Source organism: Otolemur garnettii, unplaced genomic scaffold (assembly GCF_000181295.1).
Source record: "Otolemur garnettii isolate 467f Iridium unplaced genomic scaffold, OtoGar3 scaffold00044, whole genome shotgun sequence".
Lineage (NCBI taxonomy): Eukaryota > Metazoa > Chordata > Mammalia > Primates > Galagidae > Otolemur > Otolemur garnettii.
The window spans coordinates 1032137-1059232 of NW_003852439.1; the positions used below are offsets into that span (position 1 = coordinate 1032137).

Here is a 27096-nt window from a genome sequence, read left to right on the forward strand (position 1 = left end):
ATAAATATATGTACATATATTTATTTTTATATGAATATAATATACATTCATAAATATATGTATATATTTATATATGTATAACATAAATAAACATATGTATATATTTATATGTGAATATATAAATATATATTTATATGAATATATATATAAAGGTGTCCATAAAGTTTATGTGCAATTTTAAATAGACAACTACCTTAAATTCCACATAAACTTTATGGACACCCTGTATATAATTTTTAGCATATGTATGGAAAGAAATTTGGGGATATGGCAGCAGCAAAAGCAGTACATTTTTGGATCTTCCCAAATTGTCACATAAAAACAGAGCAATTAGATACCAAAGCCAAGGCTAGTTTGCAGGGTGTCCTTACCAATTCCAAAATACAAATAAGTGGGAACAAATCACTGTTGGCTACAAAACCTGCATATTATCTGCGTCTGTCCAGAAGAAAGCAGAGGGAGTGATGAGCCGTCTAACAGACCTGAGAATGGAAGAACCCCAAAGCAGTCGTCAGGTGGTTCACGGGTAAGTTCCATCCGAGAAGAGAAGCTGCTGGGAGCTGATCAAGTTGAGCAGGTGAAGGAAAATAGAAACAAAGGAAAGAGATGGTCCAAATAAAAGTGAGAGATGGGAACAGAGGCAGGGAATTTCAGAAAGCAACTCACTATACTTTTTAACATTTAAGAAACCAAGAGAAAGGGGAGTGTTACAGCAGCATTAGAAGAGCCATCTGAATCAAGCTTCCTTCTAATTTCCATACAGAAATGAGGGGGAAAAAGGATTGGGCCACATTTCATAAAAGTGAGTATAATAATAAAGAGAATAAAGAGCAGAGTAAAACCCCTACTTCAAAGGAATAAAAAGAACATTCAAAAAACTGTAATCTATTACTTTAAAACGATCTAAACAACATTGATGAGGTGATGCAAGACATGAAAAAACAACATAAATCAGAAATAAAAAATTCAGCAATTGGAACTCAAGAAATAAGGAGGAAAGTTATTTTGGAAATAAAGCCAAAACTAAAAGGAATGCAAAATAAAATAAACACAACCAACAATGTCGGAAGGAAAAGAAATTTAAAGGATGACATTTTTTTAAATAAAAATTAAGTGAAGCCATGTGTTATGACATGGATAAACCATGAGGACATTTATGCCAAGTGAAATAAGCCAGTCAGAAAAGGATAAATATTGTACAATTCCACTTATATGAGGTACTCAAATCAGTCAAATTCATACAGACAGAAAGTAGAATAGCTATTAAAAGGGGGTGGGGAAAGAGGAATTGGGGAGTTAGTGTTTAATGAATTTCAGTTTGGGAAAATGAAAGAATTCTGGAGATGGATGGTGGTGATGATCACACAACAATGTGAATGTGGTGACCAGGTGCAGTGGCTCACGCTTGTAATCCTAGTACTCTGGCAGGTTGAGGTGGGTGTATTGCTTGAGCCAGAGCAACACCTTGTCTCTAAAACTAGCTGGGCATTCTGGAGGCACCTGTAGTCTCAGCTACTTGGGTGGCTGAGGCAAGAGAATTGCTTAAGCCCAAGAGTTTGAGGTTGCTGTGAGCTGTGATGCCACAGCACTCTACTGAGGGTGACAAAATGAGACTCTGTCTCAAAAAAAAAAAAGAATGTTTAGACTGGTAAGTTTTACAATACATATATATTATCACAATAAAAGAATTTTAAAAAGAAATGAAAAGAAGGATTAAAAGGATTTGTGAGCAAGCAACAAATGTTTAAGTTACACTAAGAAAATCCGGCATACAACTAACAGAAGTGTCTGAAGAAAAAATCAAAGTAAAGAAACAATAAAAACCATAATGCACTAAACAGCTCATGGAAAGAAAAAAATCAGTTTTTAATTACATACTGGAAGAGTATGTAATTCTAAGAAGATTGTATACCTAAGATGAGTGACTCAAAAATAATCACCACTAAGACATAAACTTAAAAACTTACTGGACTTTTTTTTTTCTTGAGACAGAGTCTCACTTTGTCACCCTCAATAAAGTGCAGTTATGTCATAGCTCACAGCAACCTCCAACTCTTGTGCTCACGTGATTCTCTTGCCTCAGCCTCCCAAGTAGCTGGGACTACAGGTGCCCACCACAACGCCTGGCTATTTTTAGAGACAGGGTCTCACTCTTGCTCAGGCTAGTCTGTAACCCATGAGGTCAGGCAATCCACCCGCCTCGGCCTCACTAGGATTACAGGCGTGACTTACTAGACTTTTAAGAAAAAGAAAAATTATTTTGGGCATCTAGGCAAAACTAGCACATGACTTACTAGCAAATAAAATTAGATCATCTTGGCTCGGTGCCCATAGCACAGTGGTTACGGTGTCAGCCACATAAATCATGGCTCATGAGTTTGAACCCAGCCCAGGCCAGCTAAACAACAATGACAACTGCAATAAAAAAATAGCTGGGCATTGTGGCAGGCACCTGTAGTCCCAACTACTTGGGAAGCTGAGGCAAGAGAATCACTTAAGCCCAAGAGTTGGAGGTTGCTGTGAGCTGTGACACCTCCACACTCTACTGAGGGCAACATAGTAAGACTCTGTCTCAACAACAACAACAAAAAAAAAGTTAGAGCATCTTTATGAGTTTTCAATAGCAATGCTCAATACCAGAAGAAAATGGATTAACATATTTAAGATACCCAAGGAAATGAAATGAGAGTTAAGGATTTTATAGCCAGCAAAACTGATTTCCAAGTATAAAAGTAAAAGTGCTCTCAACATGCAAGAACTCAGAGACTATTATTTCCATAAGCCCTTTCTCAGGAATCATCTAGAAAATGAGTTTCAGACAATCAATCAAAATGACTATTTGGAGATCATTATAACAACTGGTGGTAAGTATTAAATATATAGTTATTTATTAAACTAAAACTAAATGGGAGAGTTTATATGGTGTAAGACTATATAATTCGATGATGTAGATGTCAAACAACTGAAAATGGGAGTGTGTAAGGATGACATGTATAAAAATTTTTAAACTGGGCTTTGTGCCTATAGCTCAGCAACTAGAGCACCAGCCACAGGAGCTGAAGGGTTCGAACCCAGCCTGTGCCTGTCAAACAACAATGACAATTACAACAAAAAGATAGCCAGGCGTTGTGGGGGGATGCCTGTAGTCTCAGCTACTTGGGAGGCTGAGGCAGGAGAATCACTTAAGCCCAAGAGTTTGACGTTGCTGTGAGCTGTGATGGTACATCACTCAACCAAAAACAACGAAGTGAGACTCTGTCTCAAAAAAAAATTTTTTTTAATTGTTTTCAGTTATTATAATTGGTGGTAGTAGTATATTCTTATTCTGAAGGTGTTGTATATATGAAGTGAGATTATACAAATGAATAATTATGCAATTTTCTATTTATCTTATCCTTGTGTCATTGAGAACCAGGAGTCGTCATGTGAAAGAAAGATCAAGATGTTATATACAAGAGGTTAGGGGAAAGCCCTACAGTCCTAAATTTGAACCCATGATGTCCATTCATGTCCCCTGAAAAGGTCTAGAAGTAATGACTAACTCATTAACAATGAGAATGCCTACCTCCCAGATAGTAGTCCTGAAATCCAATTGCCCACTAAAAGAAACCAGGGCTTCTTAGATAAATGATTGATTGCATGTCTTGGGCAAGAAATATATTAAGTACATCTGTAACCTCTTGATACACCAGATAATAAGAAAGCTGTCAAAGACTACTAAAGTTATGTCAAAAGGACTTAACTCAGGAGTTATCAATATAAAAAGGCTCTCACTGGCCAAAGATGAGGAAAATTGAGCTTCAACAATAATAGTAATTTCAACCAATTGAAATTTATCAAAATAAATCCTTGAATCCATAATAATATTAGTTGATCACCTTCAGAGGACGTTAGGGAACTAATTAATTATCTTGGAACCTGACAAGTAAATGAGAAAGAATCAAAAAATTTACCCTGACTTATTTATATGAAGTGTACCACTATATAATCAAATCTCTTTATAAAAATAGTCTGTCTAATAAATGAAAAAGAGACTCAGAATGCCGCCATTTTGCAATGCCCAATGAATTAATGCCTATAGCCATTGAGCCAGTAGTTACCAACGTCATAAAAGGAGAAACTCATCATGTTCCTTCTGATGAAAGAACATACCACCCCCTATAGTCTGGCCAAAGGGATAGAGCATGAATCTGATCAAGTCACTGGATACAATTACAATTTTGTGTTAAACTGCACCATGAGTATGTGATCAACAAAATCCCGTCTTTGGAAACTCTACAGGCCAAGCATCCCATGTCATCAACAAATAAAAGAGAAAAGAAACACTGGGAAGGAACCAATAGATTAAAAAGAGACTTAAAGATATAAAAAGGTTTTTAATAGCAGGGTTAAACTCTGGTGTCTAGGAATGAAACTTGAGTGACAAAAGCCATAAAGAAATGTAAGGCAGGAATCACTGTAAAAGTCAGGATGGTGATAACTTTTAGAGGGAGAAAGAGGAGAGAGCTATGATGGAGGTTTGTGTGAAGAAACTTCTATGGAGGGCTGGCAAAGTTCTGTTTCTTGACCTGGATGGTAAAGTAAAGATATCAATTCTGTAATGAATCATTAAAGAATACATTTGTTTTATATGGTTTCCTGTATCTGTATTTTACTTTATAACAAAATGTCTTTCCAAAAATATACAGGCAAATCTATGGAGACAGAAGGTAGATTATTAGTTGTCAAGGACCACAAGAAAATGAGTAGTGACTGCTACTGGGCACAGTGTTTCTTTCTGGACTGGATAAAATGTTTTAAAATTGTGATAATAGGGGCGGCTCCTATGGTTCAGTGAGTAGAGCGCCAGCCCCATATACTGAGAGTAGTGGGTTCAAACCTGGCCCTGGCCAAACTGCAACAAAAAAATAGCCAGGCATTGTGGCAGGTGCCTGTAGTCCTAGCTACTCAGGAGGCTGAGGCAAGAGAATCACCTAAGCCCAGGAGTTGGAGGTTGCTGTGAGCTATGATGCTACAGCACTCTACTGAGGGCAATAAAGTGAGACTCTGTCTATAAAATAAAATAAAATTGTGATAATAGCAGCATAATTCTGAATATACTTAAAAATTATTGAATCGTATACTTTAAATGGATGAATTAGATGGTATGTGGTGTGTGAATTATTATTAGGATATCAATAAAACTGGTATATATAGATATGGAGATATCTAGAATTAGATAAATAGATAGAAGAATATCAAATCCTGTGGCCTTGCTAAATTCACCAATAATTCTAATAGTTATTTGGGAATTCCATGGAGTTTTATAGTAAACTTTATGTCATCAGCAAAAAATAATAATAATAATAATACCAAATTAATAATAGTTAACTTGGGCAGTGGGAGAATTAAGTTGGTATGTGGGAGGTGAGTGAAAAAAGGAGATATAGGCTCGGCGCCTGTGGCTTAAGTGGCTAAGGCGCCAGCCACATACACCTAAGGTGGCGGATTTGAATCCAGCCCGAGCCCACCAAACAACGATGGCTGCAACCAAAAAACAACTGGGCATTGTGGTGGGCACCTGTGGTCCCAGCTACTTGGGAGGCTGAGGCAGGAGATTCACTTGAGCCCGGGAGTTGGAGGTTGCTGTGAGCTGTGATGCCACAGCACTCTACCCAGGGGGACAGCTTGAGGCTCTGTCTCAAAAAAGAAAAAAGGAGATATAACTTTCTACAAAAGATTTCTGAATTGTTTGACTATTTTACAATGATCACATGTTGCCCTTATCTTTTAAAACCAATCTTTTTTTATATTTTTTTATTAAGTCAGATACACATATCATGAATACATTAATGCAAATGTGGGGTACAATGTACTGATTTTTTTTTCATACAATCTAACATGGTTACGTTAAGCCAATCAACATAGCTTTCACCTCATTTACTTGATTATTGTCCCAAAACATCTATGTTCTACATTTCACAGATTTGACTTGTCATATGTTCCATAGGTGTGATCCTGTCTTTTACCCTTCCTCTCTTGAACCTCCCCTCTCCCCTCCCCTCCCACCCCACTTCTCTCCATCATCCTGGACTTTAGTTGTGTTCTATTTTTTACGAGAAATTGTGAGTAAATATAAGTAGTTTTCATAGAAGTACTGAGTACATTGGATACTTTTCCTTCCATTCTTGAGAAACTTTACTCAGGAGGATATGTTCCAGATCCCTCCATGTAAACATAAAACAGATAAAGGCTTCATCTTTTTTAAGGCTGCATAGTATTCCATGGTATACATATACCATAATTTATTAATCCATTCATGGATCGAGGGGCACTTGGGCTTTTTCCATGACTTGGCTATTATGAATTGAGCTGCAGTGAATAATCTGGTGCAAATATCTTTTTTGCTAAGTGATTTTTGGTCTTTTGGATATACTCCTAGTACAGGAATTGCAGGATCCAACAGCAGGTCAATTTTAAGTTCCCTTAGTGTTCTCCAAACTTCTTTCCAAAAGGAACGTACTAGCTTGCAGTCCCACCAGCAGTGCAGAAGTGTTCCCTTTTCTCCACATCCATGCCAACATCTGTAGTTTTGGGATTTTGTTATGTGGGCTACTCTTACTGGAATTAGATGGTATCTCAAAGTGGTTTTGATTTGCATTTCTCTGATGATTAAAGAAGACGAGCATTTTTTCATGTGTCTGTATGTCATGTCCCTCTCTTCTTCAGAGAAGATTCTGTTCAGGTCTCTTGCCCATAGTGAAATGGGATCACTTATTCGTTTCTTAATAAGTTTGAGTTCTCTATGGATTCTGGTTATCAGATCTTTGCCAGAAATGTAACCTGCAAATATCCTCTCCCATTCTGAGGGCAGTCTGCTTGCTTTACTTACTGTGTTCTTGGCAGAGCAGAAGCTTTTTAATTTGATCAGATCCCAGTAATGTATTTTTGGTATTGTTTCAATTGCCCTAGGGGTCTTCCTCAAAAAATTTTCTCCCAGACCAATCTCTTCAAGTATAAAATCAATCGTAAGCATTAGACCAGTGCTGCTATATACTTCCTGTGCAATACAGCAGCCACTAGCCACCTGTGGCTCTTGAGCACTTGAGATTAATGTCATTTAGTATTAATTAATTTTCATTTAAATATCCCCCTGTGGCTAGAGACTGCCATACAGAGCTCAGCCCTCGAACATGAAGACAGAAGGAAAGCCAACTCTCCCATATCCAGGGTCACTAGGTCTAGGCAGTGTGACTGTGTGTGCACCCACATGTGCATCTTTTCCAGGACGATTCACTCGCCATCTGAATATCATTTCTATCAACGCCTTTGAGGATGACATTTTAACCAAGATTTTCACTTCCATTGTTGACTGGCACTTTGGGAAAGGGTTTGATGTGTCATTCTTAAGGTAAGAGGTTCTCATGTCTTCCAGTATATTGGCCTGGGGACTCTCAGTTGTGGCTCCTCCTTGATTGGTGTGCCCTCCCCTTCCTTCCAAGGCATGGAAAGATACTGGTGCAAGCTACTAAGACGATATATAGAACTGCAGTGGAGAACTTCTTGCCAACCCCCTCTAAGTCGCATTACGTCTTTAACCTGCGGGACTTCTCACGGGTCATCCAAGGGGTACTGCTCTGCCCTCACACCCACCTGCAGGTCAGCCACTATCATTTCTGCTACCAAGATCATTCATCAATATCTTTAGCTATATGGTATGTGTCATAGTAATAAAAGATAACTTTTGTTAATAATTTAATTTATACGACTTGGCGCCTGTAGCTCAACTAGGACACCAGCCACATACGCCGGGGCTGGTGGGTTCAAATCCAGCCCAGGCCTGCCAAACAACAACGACAGTTACAACCAAAAAATAGCATTGGGGCAGGCACAGAGAACTCAAACCCTCCCTCTGTCGAACCTCCCCCTTCCCTTCCCCTCCCACTCAAACTTCTTGAGAATCCACAGAGAACTCAAAGTTAGTATTAAGAAACGAACAAGTGATCCCATTTCACTATGAGCAAGAGACCTGAACAGAAGCTTCTCTGAAGAAGAGAGGCACATGACCTACAGACACATGAAAAAATGCTCGTCTTCTTTAATCATCAGAGAAATGCAAATCAAAACCACTTTGAGATACCATCTAACTCCAGTAAGAGTAGCCCACATAACAAAATCCCAAAACTACATTGGGCATTGTGGCGGGCGCCTGTAGTCCCAGCTACTTGGAAGGCTGAGGCAAGAGAATCGCCTAAGCCCAAGAGTTTGAGGTTGTTGTGAGCTGTGAGGCCACGGTACTCTACCCAGCGCGACAGCTTGAGACTCTGTCTCAAAAAAAATAAAGAAAGAAAGAATTTAGTCTATCCTAGGCATTGTGCTAAGTATTTTATAAACATTAGCTTTTTTAATCCTCACCCAAGCATTTACATACTACTAGAGAACTAGCACCTCAGGTGCCACCTTCTTTTCACTCAAATAATTAACTCTGGATTTTTAGGATGTAGAAAAATTTATCCGGCTTTGGATCCATGAGGTTTATCGAGTCTTCTATGACCGTCTGGTTGACAAAGAAGACAGACAAGTCTTCTTCAACATGGTGAAGGAAACCACCTCTAATTGCTTCAAGCAGACGGTAGAAAAGGTAAGCCATGTGATAAAATGATCTTTTCTCTTCTGGGTAGATTCCTAGTAACAGAAGGGAATGTCTACATTTAGCTCTTTGAGGATTCTCCATACTGCTTTCCATATAGGCTGTATTAGTTTGCAATCCCACCAACAGTGTAAAAGTGTTCCCTTCTCTCCACATCCACACCAACATTTACAGCTTTGAGACTTTGTGATGTGGGCTGTTCTCACTGGGGTTAGATGATAATGTTTATTGTAGCTCAATTCACAACTGCCCAGACATGGAAGCAACCCAAGTGCCCAGCAACCTATGAATGGATTAATAAAGTGTGATACATGTATACCACAGAATACTATTCAACTATAAAAAAAAATGATGACTTTATATCTTTTGTATTTACCTGATGGAATTGAAACACATTCCTCTTAGTAAAGTATCACAAGAATGGAAAAGCAAGTATCCAGTGTACTCAATACTAATATAAATCTAATAGAAAAACAACTACATGCCCATACAAGAGAAGAACACAAGTATATTCAAGTGAGGGGAGGGGAGAGGAAGGAAAAAGGAAAGGAAAGGAGGGAGGAGGATTGTTGGGCTCTCACCTGATGCACACATTGCACCCCCCCTGAATGAAGGGCTTAGCTGCCTCAACTACAACCTGAACTTTACCCTAGAAACACAAACTATGTTACCTAATCTTTGGTATCCTCATATTAGTCTGAACTTTTTTAAATAAATAAGAAAAGGCAAGCCAGGTTCTGTGATCTGTGGTCTCAGAAATAGTTCCAAGTATTTGATCACATTAATCTCACAGTTCAGGTTCCCTCCCAATGGAGACACACAGCTCTTTTCTCTGTACTTTGGGAAATGATATTGAGTCAACCAGTCACTTGATTTAGTGATATTTTCTTGCCCCAATTTTGCTTCACTTTTGAAGTAACGTGTAAATTTGTATCCATCCAAAGTGGATCTATTCAAAGTGGTTTAATATATGATGTTATTTATTTATAAATAATTTAAAATGCATTTCAGGGTCAATTAATGTGAGTTGAGAAATGAACCATTAAGTTTTTCTGGTTTGACTGAGGTGAAAGATTGTTATGGTCTTCCATCTTATCTTTTCCATTTTAATATAAAAACTGTTGTTTTAAACCTATGTATTTGCACCATCTGGTTCTACCTTCATTGCTAGGAAGCTGTGATTTCCCATAGAATAATTTCAAAACTGTTTCATGTTCCATTCTTCTAAGTGCAAAAGCATCACCAGGTGCTAATATCTAGAGAGGTGCCTGTGGCTCAAAGGAGTAGGGCTCTAGCCCATATACCGGAGGTGGCAGGTTCAAACCCAGCCCTCGTCAAAAACTGTAAAACATACCTACTCTAGGCACAGAGTGGAGGCCAGAGGTAGTGCCTGTATCTCTATTTGGTAGAGGAAGAGCAAATAAAAAAATAATGCCATCCTTCCACTGCCTTTTCTGGGGACCTTACAGTCTGACCACTTAGTAGTAGACTGACTCTTGCTTTTACATGCTTTCTTTCTTTCTTTCTTTCTTCCTTTTTTTTTTTTTTTTTTTTGGCAGTTCTTGGCCAGGGCTGCGTTTGAACCCACCACCTCTGGCATATGGTGCCAGCACCCTACTTCTTTGAGCCACAGGCACTACCCTTACATGCTTTCTTTAATGTCCTTTCATCATAGTTTTTACAACCATCAGGTCCACATATTATGCTTTTTAAAAAAAACTATTAATGAACCATGACTTTGAAGAATGTGCTCAGAGGAAACACACACATCTCCTGTTCTATCCCTCCACCCAGCCTTGTTGGGCCACTGGCTGAATGCCCAACTGAGACTTATTCTTCTCATAGGTGCTTATCCACTTGTCACCTACTGGAAAGATCGTTGATGATAATATTCGTAGCCTCTTCTTTGGAGATTATCTCAAGCCAGAAAGTGACCAAAAAATCTATGATGAGATCACTGACATGAAACAGCTCACAGCAGTCATGGAGTACTATCTGGAAGAGTTCAACAATGTCAGTAAGGCTCCCATGTCCTTGGTCATGTTCAGGTTTGCCATTGAGCACATCTCCAGGATCTGCAGGGTTCTGAAGCAAGACAAAGGCCACTTGCTCCTGGTGGGCATTGGGGGCAGTGGACGGCAAAGTGCCACCAAACTGTCCACATTCATGAACTCATACGAGCTTTACCAGATTGAGATCACTAAGAACTACACTGGCAATGACTGGCGGGAGGATGTCAAGAAGATCATGCTGCAGGCTGGTGTGGCCAACAAGAGCACCGTCTTCCTCTTTGCTGACAACCAGATCAAGGATGAGTCATTTGTGGAGGACATCAACATGCTGCTGAACACTGGCGATGTGCCCAATATCTTCCCTGCTGATGAGAAGGCTGACATCGTGGAGAAGATGCAAACGGCAGCCAGGGCTGAAGGAGAGAAGATGGAAGTCACTCCCCTTTCCATGTATAACTTCTTTATTGAGAAGGTGAAAAAGAACCTTCACATTGTCCTTGGTAAGATGAAGCAAACTCAGTTTGCCCTTTTTCCCCGGGGTGTTTCAGGGTCTTCTGAGAACCCTAGAAACCCTAATCCTGTAGCAATGGTCTCAGGGTTACAGGCAGGGGTGAGGGCCTGGAGTTCCTCCAACAATTTGTCCCACTCTCCTGAACAACTGGGGGTTTTGTTTGTTTGTTTGTTTGTTTTTTAATTGTTTTATTTTTTTGTTTTTATTAACTCATAACTGTGTACATTGGTGCATTTATGGGGTTCAGTGTACTGATTTGATATACAATGTGAAATGCTTACATTGCACTGATTAACACATCCATCACAATTATGTTCCTTTCTTAATAGTTTTGAAATGTACCTGAACAACTGTTTTAAACCACTCTCTATAGTTCTCTGAATTCTCCTTAGAGAAAAAGCACATTCTAGTATATGACCCTTGCACAGAACAATGTCTGTTGTTCTTATCACTATTAATGGCATTCCCTGCCTATCTGAAAACCTAGGAATTAGGTTGAATACTTTTCTCTCATTACCAAGTCTCATCGATTTTTCACCTCCTTATAGTCACCCTTTTATCTTGGCCTCCATCACCTTCACATTAGCTAAGCTGCTGTCTTTCCTCCAGACCTCACCTCTGCAACCTTCTGTCTTCACTCTTGTCCTTTCTGTTCCATTGAGCCTGCATGATTTTCTTCATATAGTGTGAATTTGATCATTGTGTGTTAGGCATACACATATATACACACAAAACTTAAACGCTTGAATTATTTTCTAGTAGGATAATGACCAAAATTCCTAACCTATAGTCTCATAAGGCCACTTGCTAGATTGTCTCCTGTATCCACACTTCATCTCAAACCAACATTCCCCTTCTCCCCCCGTTCTTCAGCCACACTAACCTCCTCACACTTCCACTTATGCATCATGCTTCCTTCTACCACACTGCATCTAAATAAACAGGGGATGGAATTTGGAGCGTAGAACCCAAAATTTGTAGTTGGATGGAGACAAGATTAGAAATGAGCTGATAGCCTCGTGGTAACTTCTGTAGGTAACTATATATGGCTCCCTGTGTCTCTGAGTCAGAGAGCTCAAGCTGCTCTGGGTAAGTGACCCAAAGGATGCAGAAGGGACTATAATGGGGGCGGGGATGTGTGGAGCTGGTTAGAGTCTATTGCACTACACTGAGATCACATCACAAAGTTACATGAAAATACCCAATGATTCCTCTGAGTTTCTCAGTCACTCGTTGTGGCTGTTCATAATCACACTCCTGGAGTACCACAGGAAGTGAATTCCCCTACACCATCAAAATCCTTAGAAATACCTACTTGCCCCTTTGGGTCTGCCTGCCTCAGAGAAAAAGAATTAACAAAATCTACTTTTCATTAGCCATGAGTCCAATCGGGGATGCCTTCAGAAACCGCCTGAGGATGTTCCCTTCACTGATCAATTGCTGTACAATTGATTGGTTCCAGTCATGGCCCACAGATGCTCTGGAGTTGGTGGCCAACAAATTTCTAGAAGATGTGGAACTTGATGACAGCATTCGGGTAGAGTAAGTGTTAGCTGCATTTTAGTATACCAAATATTCCAGATTGAAAATCCAGGTGCTGGCCTGGGCACGCATAGCTCAGTAGTTAGGGCGCTGGCCATGTGCACTGGGGCTGGTGGGTTCAAACCCAACCCGGGCCTGCTAAACAAACAAACAAAAAAAATAGTGGGGCATTGTGGTGGGCACCTGTAGTCCCAGGTACTAGGGAGACTGAGGCAAGAGAATTGCTTGAGCCCAAGAGTTGGAGGTTGCTATGAGCTGTGATGCCATGGCACTCTACTGAGGGCAACATAGTGAGACTCTGTTTCAAAAAAAGAAAAGGAAAGAAGGAAAGGAAGGAAGAAAGGAAGAAAGTCAGTCAGTCCAGGTGTTGGCTCTATTTTTATGGTTGTTTTAAAGATTTTTCAATTTACATATAGAAAATATCTTACATTTTTAAATTCAAATCACATTTAGTTAGATATTTAATAAAGTACCTTTGCTGAAAAAGAAGAAAAATGTATTGTTCAGAATTGTCCTGGAGATATGCTGTCATCATAGGTATGAGGCCCTGGATAGAACAATACAGCTATTTCAGTAGTCTTAGAATAGGCATTTTCAACAGGAACAATGTTACTGCTGAAGAGATGGAAACTGGTTCTTATAGGGGTGAAAAACTTACTCTTTTATGTACAGAGCATAAATATTAAAAAGTGGGGTAGGACTTAATTTTGGCTACAGTAAGGGAAGAGATGAGAATGTTGACCATTCTGGGTGCTCCATGGGAGCAGGGATCAGTTAGCCTTCATTGTCTACTTCTATATCCTCGGTGCCTAACTGATGCCTGGTACAAGGTAGGTTCAATTACTGTTTATTAAATGAATGAATGAAAATGAAGAAGTAGGTAGGATTCCAGTATTTGTGGCCTTAAATTCCATTCTGAGAATTTTTAAGTTTATTCTTTTTCTTTTTTCAAAAAGTAAATTTATTTCAGGTTAATGTGAAGGAACAAACAACCAGGTCTAAAGTTTATTCTCTATAACAGAAGATTCTTAAATGCGTCCACAGGCTGGTAGATAAAATACAGTGGGTAGGCATATAAATGAGGAAAATTACATCTTCTTTTACCACTGACATCCAGCTAATACTCTGCATGTCCTTCAGTGATGAATGTGGGCAATAAAACCCAGTGGGATTAGCAGGACCAATGATGTTGTTACCAGTAGGAATCACAGTCTTTTCATAACTCATTCAATCTAACAGATAACTCAGCTATAATTTCTTTTAAAGTTATGGTTTTTAGACCTGCTTCCCAGTCTTATTATTTAATGCAGGAGTTGGAAAACTATAGTCCATGGCTAAGTTCGATTCACAACCTGTTTTTGTAAATAAAGTTTTATAAGAATGTAGCCATGCCATTGGTTTACATATTGTCTATGGCTGTTTTGCCCTATAATGGTAAAGTAATTCTGATGGCTGTCATGTGACCCACAAAGGCTAAAATTTACTATCTGACCCTTCCCAAAAAAAGTTTGCTGACTCCTGATTGAATGCATCAATAAAGAAGTATGTATATAACTATAGCACAAATTTGGTTTTAAAAATGTTTTGAATAGGGCAGCACCTGTGGCTCAGTGAGTAGGATGCCTGCCCCATATACCAAGGGTGGCGAGTTCGAACCCAGACTGAGCCAAACTACAACAAAAAAAAAAGCTGGGCATTGTGGTGGGCACCATAGTCCCAGCTACTCAAGAGAATCGCCTAAGCCCAAGAGCTGGAGGTTGCTGTGAGCTGTAATGTCACGGTACTCTACCAAGGGTGACAAAATGAGACTCTGTCTCTAAAAAAAAAAAAAAAGTTTTGTATAGTCTATTTCAATATAATTGATTCTCTTGGTAATCCTATATTATATGCTTTTTTCCTTTTTTTTTTTTTTTTTTTTTTTGAGGCAGGGTCTTGCTTTGTCACTGGGCTAGGCTAGAGTGCAGTGGTGCTGTCATAGCTCAACTCTTAGGCTCAAGTGAGCCTTCTGCCTCAGCCTCCTGAGTAGCTTGGACTCCAGCTAATTTTTCTATTTTTAGTAGAGATAGGATCTCATTCTCGCTCAGGCTATTCTAGAACTCCTGTCTTCAAGCCATCCTTTCTCCTCAGTATTCCAAAGTTCTGGGATTACAGTTGTGAGACACTGTGCCCACCCTACATTTTAAAACATTGTTCTGTTAATCCAGGAGGTTTCTCCAGATAGTGAAAGGTTAGGAACTTCTGCTTAATCCCTGGTGATTCATCAGATGGATCAGAGATAGAAATGACTTGATCAAAGACATTTCAGTAAGAATGTGCACCCTTCCCCACCAATTCTTCTCTATCTCAAATCCGTTGATCTGTCTTCAGAGAATTTTGGATTCTAGTGGGTCATAGTCAGTGTGTGTCTTCTCACACCCTCACATCTGTAACCAAAGTTGTCACAAATCTTGGAGGAAGCTGGGTCCCGCCTAACTGCCTTGGTGTTCCCGGCAGGGTCGTCTCCATGTGCAAATATTTTCAGGAGAGCGTAAATAAGCTGTCACTTGATTATTATAATACGCTTCGTAGACACAACTACGTGACCCCTACCTCCTACCTTGAATTGATTCTAACCTTCAAGACTCTCCTAAACAGCAAGAGGCAAGAGGTGGATATGATGAGGAGCCGTTATCTGACAGGCTTACAGAAACTTGAATTTGCATCTTCACAGGTGAGCACTGCCAAAATAGAACAGGGATGAAGAGAGGCCCAGGACAAGATGGAGGTGGTGAGACACTTGTTCAATGTGCAGAATTTAAGAGGACACCAAGGAAAGACGGGATCTGACCCTGTACTTGCAGAGCTCACCTCACCTGCCTTGCCCTAATGCCAGCCCTGTGGGATTTTCTCTTTAAGATTTAGATATTTTGGCTCAGTGCCTATAGCTCAACTGGCTAAGGCGCCAGCCACGTACACCTAAGGTGGCGGGTTCGAATCCCCAGCCTGGACCCGCCAAACAACAATGACGGCTGCAACCAAAAAATAGCCGGGCGTTGTGGCGGGCGCCTGTGGTCCCAGCTACTTGGGAGGCGGAGGCAGGAGACTCGCTTGAGCCCAGGAGTTGGAGGTTGCTGTGAGCTGTAATGCCACGGCACTCTACCCAGGGGGACAGCTTGAGGCTCTGTCTGAAAAAAAAAAAAAAAAAAAAGATTTAGACATTTTGTTCATCATGGATTTTTTGCATTAATTTTGATTTCTTCACATTTTGCAATAAAGAACTACTTATCTTGAATACTGAGTTTTTTGGTGCCCACTTAAGTTTAGTGCTCAAGGCAAGTGCCTCCTTTATCTCATCCTTGTGGGCACCTGAGCAGGGTAAGGCAGAAGAGTCAGACCAGATCTCCAATTCCAGCTCTACTACACAATAGCTATAGAGCCTGAACATGTTATTTTACCTCTTTGGGTCTCAATTCCTTTTCTACAAAAAGGGGATAACAGCTGTTACTGCATAGGGCTGCTATGAAGATTAAATGAGGTGACACAAGTACAATCCTTAGCAAAATGCCTGGTATATATAGGTTATTAATTAATTTGTGGTTGGAGCCACTTAACAAACTATCTACAATTAGAGCCATATGGATGGATTTTCAGCTCCAACAAAGAACTGAGGCAACTGACTAATTTACAATAGATTGACCTATTGCTGTGTACAGGAAACTCACAAACACTGCAGCACTAGGATAGGAAAGAACATCAGAGGTAGCCCTACTTCTAGGGGTGTTGGTTCCAACTTGGGGTCCTCGGCTTTTAGAGAGATGTTGAAACTGGAGTCTGTCCAGGTAAGGGTGAGCATACTACATTGAAGAACAGCAAAAGGAGCTAGGATAGTCTCAATCAGAAAAGAGAATAACAATGCCATTTAACATTCCTGGCCATGTATGAGGAAAATACTATTATCATCTCCAAGTTACAGAGAAACCAAAATGCAAAGGTGCCAGGTGACCTGCCTATAATCACATAGCCTGGCAAGTAGTGGGCTAAAGCTGCAATACAGATCTCTGTGACTCCAGAGCCCATGTCCCTAACTAGGCAAGCAAGTTGTGCTTCTGATGTCCCACAGGCTTCCAGGGGGCAATGAATACAAGATCATGAAAACCCTCTCCAAATATTTGAAATCTAATTCTGAGCTGTGTCTGAGCTGTGTTAGAAGGCAGAATCAGTACCAGAGGATAAAAACTGCATATGGGTAAATTTCAGCTTTTCATCAGGGAAATCTGATTGAAGGCAAGTTAGTTGTCTGAAAAATGGCAGAACTCCCCTGAGAGGTGGTGACCACCCTATAATTAGAGGTGTTCAAACAAAGACCAGAAGACTGATTGGTAAGAATGTTTTATAGGGCATCAGACTATTGTTCTCAGTCAGCTTGGGCTGCCATAGCAAAATATTCTAGACTGGGTAGCTTCAACAACAAACCTTTTTTTATTTCTCACAATTATGGAGGCTGAGAAGTCCAAGATCAAGGCATTAGCAAGTCCAGTTCTGGTGGGGGCTCTCTCCCTGGTTTGCAGGCAGCCACCTTCTCACTATGTCTTCACATAGTGGTAAGAGATAAATCTCATGTCTCTTCCTGCTTTGATGAGAGCATTTATCCCATCACCATAGCCCCACCCTCATGACCTCATCTAACACTAATTACCTCCAAAGGCCCCACTCCCAAATACAATCAAATTGGGGATTAGGCTTCAACATGTGAATGGGATAGGAGGAAAGACACAAATATTCAGTCCATAGCACTACTGGAGAAAGTAGCCTTGAAAGTTCCTTCTGTCCCAGGAATTTCAGCTGTGTATATTTCCTCCACAGCCTTAAATAATGAAGCTTAAAAAAAATTTTCTTAACTTGCTTTTGGTCTGTTTCTCCCTTCCTCCAGCATTAGAATGTAGGCTTAACGAGGACAGACTATGCCTTTTTAAAATTTTTAGTCTTCCATTATATGTCTAGTGCTTATAGCACAGCGTTTGATAAATACAACACATAGCATTGAGAGACCAAAAAACTGATCACTAGCCAACAAATATATACCAAACACTATGTCAAAATCATTGGTTTGTATTTTCTGCATATGTCATAAGTTGGAGAATCATTTCAACTCTTGCCCCCTTAGCCATTTTCAGCACTGACATAGCTGACCCTGAATTCCTCTCACCCCTCTTTCCTTGCCAGGTGGCAGTCATGCAGGTAGAACTGACTGCCCTTCAACCTCAACTCATCCTCACCTCTGAGGAGACTGCTAAAATGATGGTGAAAATTGAAGAGGAGACCATACAAGCCGATGCCAAGAAGCTTCTGGTGCAAGCAGATGAAAAAGAAGCCAATGCTGCTGCTGCCGTCGCTCATGGAATCAAGGTACAAAGAGCTGGGGGGAAGGGAAAAATCTAGTCCTGTACAATGTGCATGGTTGTGCCCACCTTGCAAATGAGAAAAGTGAGGATCAGAGGGCAGGCAGCTCTTCCAGCATCACATAGGTAGTAAGTGATGAAGCAAGTCTTTGGGACACGTGCCTCTCCCCAGGAAGCATTATTGTTTTCCAGATATTCTCCATCTCACTCAGAGTCAAGGTCTGTAAAACTCAACATGTGCTGACCTCATCTGTTACTACTTTCCCCTCGTTTATTCTGCTCAGGCCACTCAGGCCTCCTAACTATTCCTTAAATAATCACAAGGCACGCACTGGCTATTCCCTATGCCCTAACTGCTCTTCCTTTAGATATCCACATGCTGTCTCCTCTACCTACGTCACATTTTTGTTCAACTTTGCCTGGCATGTTGTAGGTGTGGAACAAATGTTTGTCAGAAGACAGAATGTTGAACCTAGAGTACCCCATTTGAAAGTGATTCTCATACCAAAGAAAAGTGGTCCTGGGAAGGGCTTGACCTGCATTCAGACCTTCATTCTTCTAATGAAGAAAATCTGATTAACGTTGATGTGATGTTACATATTTCTTAAAGAATTTTTAAGAATTCTTAAAGTATCTTTAAAGATACTCCTATTTGAGTATCACAACTATCCTGACACTTAGGGATCAATATCTGAGATCTGATGGCATCAAAATTTAGTGGGGAAATGACTTTCCAGAGCTGCATAGCTAGTTGAGGGATTAGAATCCAGTGTTCATAGCACATAAGTATAAGATATTTGTCCCACTGTCCCCACTTAGCAGTTAGAAAATTCTTTTGACCATTTTTCAAACAAGGGCTTGAGCAAGAAGGAAGCTGTGCTGTGTCTATATTCTATCACAAATGGATCATGGGGCATTTTCCCAAAAAGGACAGGTCTTTTAGTTTGGCTTTTCTCTAATAAGACCTGGGACCTGGCCTGTGGCAGATTCCCTGGGGATCTGATCTCTGGGCCCAGAGTCCCACAATGCATACTTTGGATTATAGAAACTGTTCATACCTAATCCCAGTGGCATAGACAAGAGGCAAATGGACACCATAAAAGATAATAACCACCATGCAACAAACCCATTCCATGACAAGATAACAATACATGTACATAATAGTTACTGCTTATCAGCACCACACTGGTTTCTCTGGTATTACTCCATTTAACAAATATTTATTGAACACCTACTATGTGCTGGCACTTCACTAGGCATTGGGGAAATAGGAGTGAACAAGATAGACAAAATTATTTCCCTTGTGGAGAGTATTATTCTCCTTTTGCTTTATATAACCTTTTGTCATCCTCATAGCCCTGCAAAGCAAATAGTATCATTCCTCAGTTAGGAAATCGTGGTACAAGAATGTAAATTACTTGTCCAAGGTCACACTGTTACCAAGTGGCATTCAAACTCAGAGCTCTTTGATGCCAAGCCCTTGCTTTTAACTATTATTCCAGAAATTGCAAACCAGCAGCCAAGGAGCACATGTGCATTGTGACGCACACAGTATTTCTTTAAAATCAGAAAGTTATCAACTTTTAAAAATCAGGACACTTGGCATGGCATGGTGGCTCACACCTGTAATCCTAACACTCTGGGAGGCTGAGGCAGATAGATTGCTTGAGCTCAGGAGTTCAAGACCAACCTGAGCAAAAGCAAGACTCCATCTCTACTAAAAATAGAAAAACTAGCCAGGTGTTGTGGCAGGCTCCTGTTGTCCCAGCTACTTGGTAGGCTGAGGCAAGAGGATCATTTGAGCCCAAGAGTTTGAAGTTGCTGTGAGCTATGACACTATGGCACTCTACACAGGGCAACAGAGTGATTAATACTCTGTCTCAAAACAAATCAATCAGACAAAAAATCAGGAGACTTCAAGTAAAAATTCTGAAATGTCAGCTTTTCTTTAAAAAGCACTAGGCATTCTGGCAACACTGGACCTGCATTTCTGGGCTGCACTCATTAGCGGCATCAAATTGAGGCTGCCCCTGTGTGTTCCTATTCACCAAAGCCCCAACCAACCTGCTTCCCACACTCACATCACTGGCCTGACCCCTCAGGAACATGAATTTGCAACTCTTCCACGGTTCAGTACCAGAATCAGGGACATCAGATCTCAATTTTAACTCTGTCCTTTCCTAACCTTCGTTTCCTCATTTATAAAATAGGGGTACTGAAAGAAAAACAGGTTAATTTTATAGCACATGTCAGAGTTTAGTGGTCCATGTTTGCTATTCTCCAAAACTGTTGTTCTTTGCTCTATACCAGGGGCTTGCCTATGTGATGAAGGCCTCTTGGCATGAGTGGGGGTGGATACCATAGGGAAGGGGAACACATACACAGGATCCTGCTCTGTAATGTCAGGAGAAAATAGCAACTTCCTGGAGCAGGAGGGAGGTGAAAAATGACACAAGGTTTTTGAGGAGATGATGCAGGACTCCCCACCACACCCACCCCCAGGCAGTAAACTGCCACCTCGGGTTTCGGTGCAAAGGGTGAGGCGTAATGCTTTGCCATCCCATCACCCATACTGGGAGTGACATCTTGGAGATGAGTCAGGATGTGCAAGAAACTATGGAGGGAGGAGAAGAAACCTGGGTCTGCTCTGCAATTCCCCTGAGGCCTGAACCTTTCAGGGCTGTAGTCCTTCTCCATAGGATGACTGCGGAATTTTCTCTAATCTCCTCTTACCGCCAGATTACCCAATAGGGGCAACTAATGCTAATGCCCAGGAGGGGCTCAATTGTGCAAATGGAATCCATGCTGGGAAGATTAAGAGACTGGAAGAGAAAAAGTCAGGTATCCAACACTTGACTCACAAATACAATGGTTGCTTAAATTAGTTAGTTCTTTTCAAGCCAATGAATTACTTCTTTTCACCCTAATGAGGATAATATATGCCAAAATTACTGTAGATCCGATTATATTTCATCCAGAGTGCTCTGAGCTTCATACCTCTTAACCAGTCCTGTGGCTCTTTGCATTGCTAAAAACACAGGGACCATTTTTAATTATTTTATTGTAAAACAAATAAACTAATTAATGTGTCGTAACAACACATATGAAAGAATTTCTTAGAACTCAATTTTAACACCTTTGTCTATACACACAGACAGTTCTACATTATGGCACTCACAGCACAGTTGTAATGTCCTTCCTGCTTTTCGCCCCCTTTTAACACCCTATCACAAACATTTTTCTAAGATGTCATATAATCACCTTAATGATCATTTTGACCAGACACATGACACATCAGTCATTCCCTCACAAGACATTGAAGTCTACTCCTTCTTGTCCTTTGTTTTTAATGTTTTGATCAGGTCAACTAAAGTTTCTCAACAGATCTCTATGTCAGAGTCACCTAGGTGGCATTTAAAAAATGCAGATGCCCAGACCCCACCCAGACTGAATGAATCAGAATCTCTGGGCGTGGAGCTTGACCATGAGGAGGTTCTTATGCTGCTCAGTGACTCTGATGCACAAGCAGGGTGGAGCATCACTATTACAGAGGACAGGCCTTGTATTATTATGACAGGCCTTTTTTAGTTACTTGACAAACCATTTAGCTTGCTCCAAGACTGTCTGGAAGAAAGTAACTTGCAAAGAACTACAAAGCCTTGGGTGCCTGTGATGATTGTTTTGTTTTGTTTTGTTTTGTTTTGTTTTGTTTGAGACAGAGCCTCACTGTCGCCCTGGATAGAGTGCTGTGGCCACAGCTCACAGCAACCTCGAACGCTTGGGCTTAAGTGATTCTCTCAGCCTCTCAAGTCGCTGGGACTACAGGTGCCCATCACAACACCCAGCTATTTTTTGTTACAATTGTCATTGTTGTTTCAGCTGACCCAGACTGCATTCAAACCTGCCAAGTCCGTATATGTGGCTGGCGCCGTAACCACTGTGCTACGGGCACTGAGCCAGGTTTACTTTAATCATGGATGTGTGATCACTCCTTGGACCCACAGGACTAACAAAGAATTCACCGAATGGGGAGCCAGAAACCTGGCTCTGTGACTAACCAGATGTATGGTTTACTCTTGGAACTCTGTGTGTGTGTGTGTGTGTGTGTGTGTGTGTGTGAGATTTAGTAAATGGATTACTAACTAATCTATAAAGTCCCTTCCAGTTCTAAAATCCTATAATATTGGGTGGCGCCTGTGGCTCAGTGGGTAGGGCGCTGGCCCCATATACCAAGGGTGGCGGTTTCAAACCAGACCCCAGCCAAACTGCAACAAAAAAATAGCCGGGCATTGTGGCAGGTGCCTATAGTCCCAGCTACTTGGGAAGCAGAGACAAGAGAATTGCCTAAGCCCAGGAGTTGGAGGTTGCTGTGAGCTGTGTGATGCCACAGCACTCTACCAAGTGTGATAAGGTGAGACTCTATCTCTACAAATAATAATAATAATAATAAAATAAAATCCTTAATATTAAGCTTTCTTTTTTTAATAAACTGAGATGTAGTTCACATGCCTTTAAAATCAACACTTTTAAATTGTGCAATGCAGTGTTTTTTAGTATATTCATAAAGTTGTGCAACCATCACCACTCTCTAATTCTAGAACATTTTCATCACACCCATTAGCATCATTTCCCATGGATGCCAACCCCTGGCAACCACTAACCCACCTTCTTCCTCTGTGGATACCCCATTCTGCATATTTCATTGAAATGGAATCATAGACCGGGTGGCCTTTTGTGTCTGGGTTCTTTCTCTTAGCATGTTTTCAAGGTTCATCTCTGTTTAGCAGGTAGGAGTACTTCATTCTTTTTTATGGCTGAATAATATTTCATTGCACTAATTTTGGCCAAAATATATACTATCCCATTTTCTCAGAGCTCCCCCCCCCCTCCGGCTGTGACTTTATCCGGCTCTAATCTCAGTCCCCATTGCCCATCCTTCTCTTGCCTTAAACTCTATCCCGTCCCCAAGCTTCCCCCCATCCTTCACTGCACCCCAACCCCATCTCTGAGGGTGTGTTATACATTCTGGACCCTTGCCCCATCCCTAGCCTTCTGCCACCCCTCATGCCTTGTTTCTTACCTAAACTTGCCCTCACCCTCTCTCCCATCTGTCACTCAACCCCAAACCCTCATTCTTTGCTCCATCTCTCAACTCTCACCAACAGATGTGAACTCGCTTATTTCAGATATCTCTCTGGAACCTGTTAAACCCCAAAGCTTCAGTTTTTAAAGTCACAAGTGACATAAATGCTCAAATGTTTAGGGCATCCAAACCGTAACCCAAAAGTCCATGCGTGCATCCCAGCTGCTGGCCAACAGTGGCTCCGGTAACCCCACCCAATCCTTGAAAGGCACCTGGGCAGAACATGCTTCCTGCTGCTTCCTCTGCTTCCTCCAGGAGGGGAGCTCTGCCACAGCCCTGGTCACACTGGGCACTGGCCCTTATCCCCTTGGTCCCTGTGCTGCCTGCAGGTTGAATGTGAGGGGGACCTGGCCGAAGCGATGCCAGCACTCGAGGCTGCACTCGCTGCACTGGACACACTGAACCCGACCGACATCTCACTGGTGAAGTCGATGCAGAACCCACCAGGCCCTGTGAAGCTGGTCATGGAGAGCATCTGTGTCATGAAAGGGCTGAGACCAGAGAGGAAGCCCGACCCCAGTGGCTCCGGTAACCCCACCTCACCCCTGCGTTCTACTCTGACGCCTGCACAGGCCACTGTTCCCTGGCAGTAGGGTGCCAGCACCCACCCCACGCTTTCAGGCAGAATCATTGAGATTGAAGGAGTTAAGAAAGGCTCCAGCATGTTCATATGCACCCAGAGCTCTCTCTTACACTCCTTCACCAACCTCTGTCCTCTCAATCAGTTGGGAAAATGTAAGTATCTGTGAGTGAGCTGAGCCTAGACAAGGCCCCGGCCTGCAAATTGTTACAAAAACAGAGATTATGTCCACAAAAGGCCTAATGTGGAACAAACACAATCGGGGTCATGTGTTGATGAGAAGAGAGAGTTAGGGAGAGAGAAGTAGAAAGAAAGAGAGCCAGAGGGAAAAAAGAATGAGACAAGAAAGAGAAAAAGACTGAGACAGCTAGACACACACACCCGTGCACATAAAAAGACAACAAATAGGGAGAGCGAGACCAGGAGGGAAAGCAATTAGGAGAAAGACAGAGGCAGAGAAAGAGAGAGAGAAAGAGAGAGAGATAATAGGGAGACTTAGAAATGGGAGAATGGGATAGAAGAGGGAGGAAGGAAAGCTCTTAATACCATTGAGCCTAGGCTCGGTGCCCATTGCACAGTGGTTACGGTGCCAACCACATGCACCAGGGCTAGTGGGTTCAACCCATCCCGGGCCAGCTAAACAACAATGACAACTGCAACAAAAAAAAATATCTGGATGTTGTGGCAGGTGCCTGTAGTCCCAGCTACTTGGGAGGCTGAGGCAAGAGAATCATTTAAGCCCAGGGGTTTGAGGTTGCTGTGAGCTGTAATGCCACAGCACTCTACCCTGGGCGACATAGCAAGACTCTGTCTCAAAAAAAAAAAAATGCCATTGAGCCTAGAAACATTAATAGTTGAATGTTCATTCTCTTAAAATTAGGAATAGAAACATATATTAAGATCCCTGACTTAGAACTGAACAAGGACTTTAAAAACCACCTCCAGTTTGATTTCCTGCCCTTTCGAGTCTTTCTGTCCTTGAAACAGACCTGCTATTCCTTCATTCCTTCTGAAATGTTAGAAATCTCCAATTTCTTATTTGAAACCCTCTGGTTCCTGCTTCCCGCTGCTTAGTATGCAGAGGTGATACTGAGCAGAGCGGACTTTACAAGAGGATCATTTAGGGCAGCACCTGTGGCTCAGTGGGTAGGGCACCGGCCCCATATACCGAAGGTGGCGAGTTCAAGCCTGGCCCCTGCCAAACTGCAACAAAAAAAATAGCTGGATGTTGTGGTGGGTGCCTGTAGTCCCAACTACTCAGGAGGCTGAGGCAAGAGAATCACCTAAGCCTAGGATTTGGAGGTTGCTGTGAGCTGTGACGCCACAGCAATCTACTGATGCTAAAGTGAGACTCTGTCTCAAATAAATAAATAAATAAATAAATAGATCCTTTAGGGAAGCAACTGGGATATATTAAGTTGGCCTGAGTGAGGATGAGTTAGCCAGGACTTCTGTACCCTGGAGTCACCTGAGAACTAAGGATTGCTAAAGTCCTTGCTCCACTCCTAGAAAGTCTTATTCCATTGGTCTATGATGTAGCCTGAGCACTAAGAATTTTTTTTTTTAAAGCTCCTGCAGTTGGGGGTGCTTTAAGGTGCAGCCAGTGTTGAGACTTGCTGAGACACACAAAGCATAGCCAGATTATGAAAGTCAGTTCTCCTCTTGAATCACTGAAGATCAGCAGAGGACTCACCATTAAGTTAAAATTATAGCAAATCATATATATTATTCATTCAATCTATAGGGTATATTGGAATCAAGCAGAAAAGCACTTGAATTTGTTTTGGGGTACCTGAATTTAAGGGGAGCAGATCACTTTCTGGTATGCAAACAAAAACCTTCATGGAAAATATTTGGCTGGTTGCTGCTCTTGCAATTAGAAATGGGCCACATTTGGCCTATTGTACTTAATATGACGTCTCAGAGTAACTCTTTTTTGATGAGCCTGAACTTTCAAAGTACCATGAGCCAAAAAGGCTCTCAAATTTATTCCAACATGTCAATAAAGGGAGCACTGTTCCAGGATAGGGATCGGTACTCACTTGATTAGTTGTTAGATAGCATGATGGCTGCTAAGGAGAGTCAGGGCTTGGCTATGTTTCTGGGCATGCCATGGGTAGCCTTCGTCCAGTTGTAAGTCTGAAAGCTGCCCCCCTCACCTAACTCTTTCTCACAAGACCACAGCGTCACTTGATCACATTTATCATAAGGAGGACTGATTGAGTGCCATCCAACCTACCTCCCAGACTTGGGAAAGAATATTCAAAACATATTTCCACGGGCTGCAGCTCCTGTTGCCTTCTTGATATCTCTAAAGGGGATAATCCATATTTATTGACAACTGAGTCTCAGGTGATGTGCCACATTCTAGTAAACAGGAGCTTATGGCTTTGAGAGAGAGGTAGGCAATCCAATGTAAATGAAAACTCACAGATTGCAATAAATGCTATAAGGGAATGGACCTTCTAGCAAGCAAGATGAAAGAAAATTCTGGGGGAGGGACAGAGGGACCCCACCTTATAGAGAAAGTTTAAGGAAACCTCTCTATGGAGGTGATTTTTTAATTTCAATAGATTTAGGGTGTACAAGTGGAGTTTTGTTATATATAGGTATCACATAGTAGTGAAGTCTAGGCTTTTAGTGTACCCATCACCCATAGTATACATTGTACCCATCACCCATAGTGTACATTTTTTTTGTTGCAGTTTGGTAGGGGCCAGGCTTGAACTCGCCACCCTCAGTATATGGGGCCGGTACCCTACCCATCATTCCTCACCCTTCTCCAACCCTCATCCCTTTTGAGGCTCCAATGTCTATTTTTTCACTCTGCATGACGATGCACACCAAAAGCATAGTTCCTGGGCATAAATAAGAACATGTGATATTTGATTTTCCATTCTTGCAATACTTCACTTGGAATAACAGCCTCCAGTGCCATCCAAGTCACTGCAAAAGCCTTTCTTTACCCTCTGATCAGTTGATGGACAATTAGGTTGATTTCATGTCTTTGCAATTGCGAATTGTGTTGTAATAAATACCTGAGTGGAGGGGGGCGGAGCCAAGATGGCGAACTGCAGCCAGCTTTTTACAGAAGCTCCCGTCCAGAAGGAGGCTGAAAGGACAGAACCTTAGCAAATTAGCTGATGGTTTGGAGCAGAGACAAGAGAGACGATTGAAGAGTGCACTTCAACCTTCCTGAGGCGAGCTGCGACCCTGAAATTACAACTAAAAGGTACAAAATCCACCACCAAGCAGACGGGAGTCCCCTCCCCCACAACAAGGGCTCGCGCAGTTTACTCCA

General features: G+C 41.5%; 1 protein-coding gene across 1 annotated transcript in view; it reads left to right on the forward strand.

Moving 5' to 3' along the window:
• The window catches only part of DNAH3 (dynein axonemal heavy chain 3), a 190638-nt gene that overhangs the window by 125027 nt on the left and 38515 nt on the right, over positions 1 to 27096 (forward strand). Inside the window, exons 44-51 of the mRNA XM_023513826.1 lie at positions 7267 to 7390; positions 7482 to 7638; positions 8477 to 8620; positions 10475 to 11141; positions 12529 to 12694; positions 15188 to 15404; positions 17897 to 18079; positions 23545 to 23743. Coding sequence (XP_023369594.1) covers positions 7267 to 7390; positions 7482 to 7638; positions 8477 to 8620; positions 10475 to 11141; positions 12529 to 12694; positions 15188 to 15404; positions 17897 to 18079; positions 23545 to 23743 — 1857 coding nt within the window. The remainder of the gene's footprint in view (positions 1 to 7266; positions 7391 to 7481; positions 7639 to 8476; positions 8621 to 10474; positions 11142 to 12528; positions 12695 to 15187; positions 15405 to 17896; positions 18080 to 23544; positions 23744 to 27096) is intronic.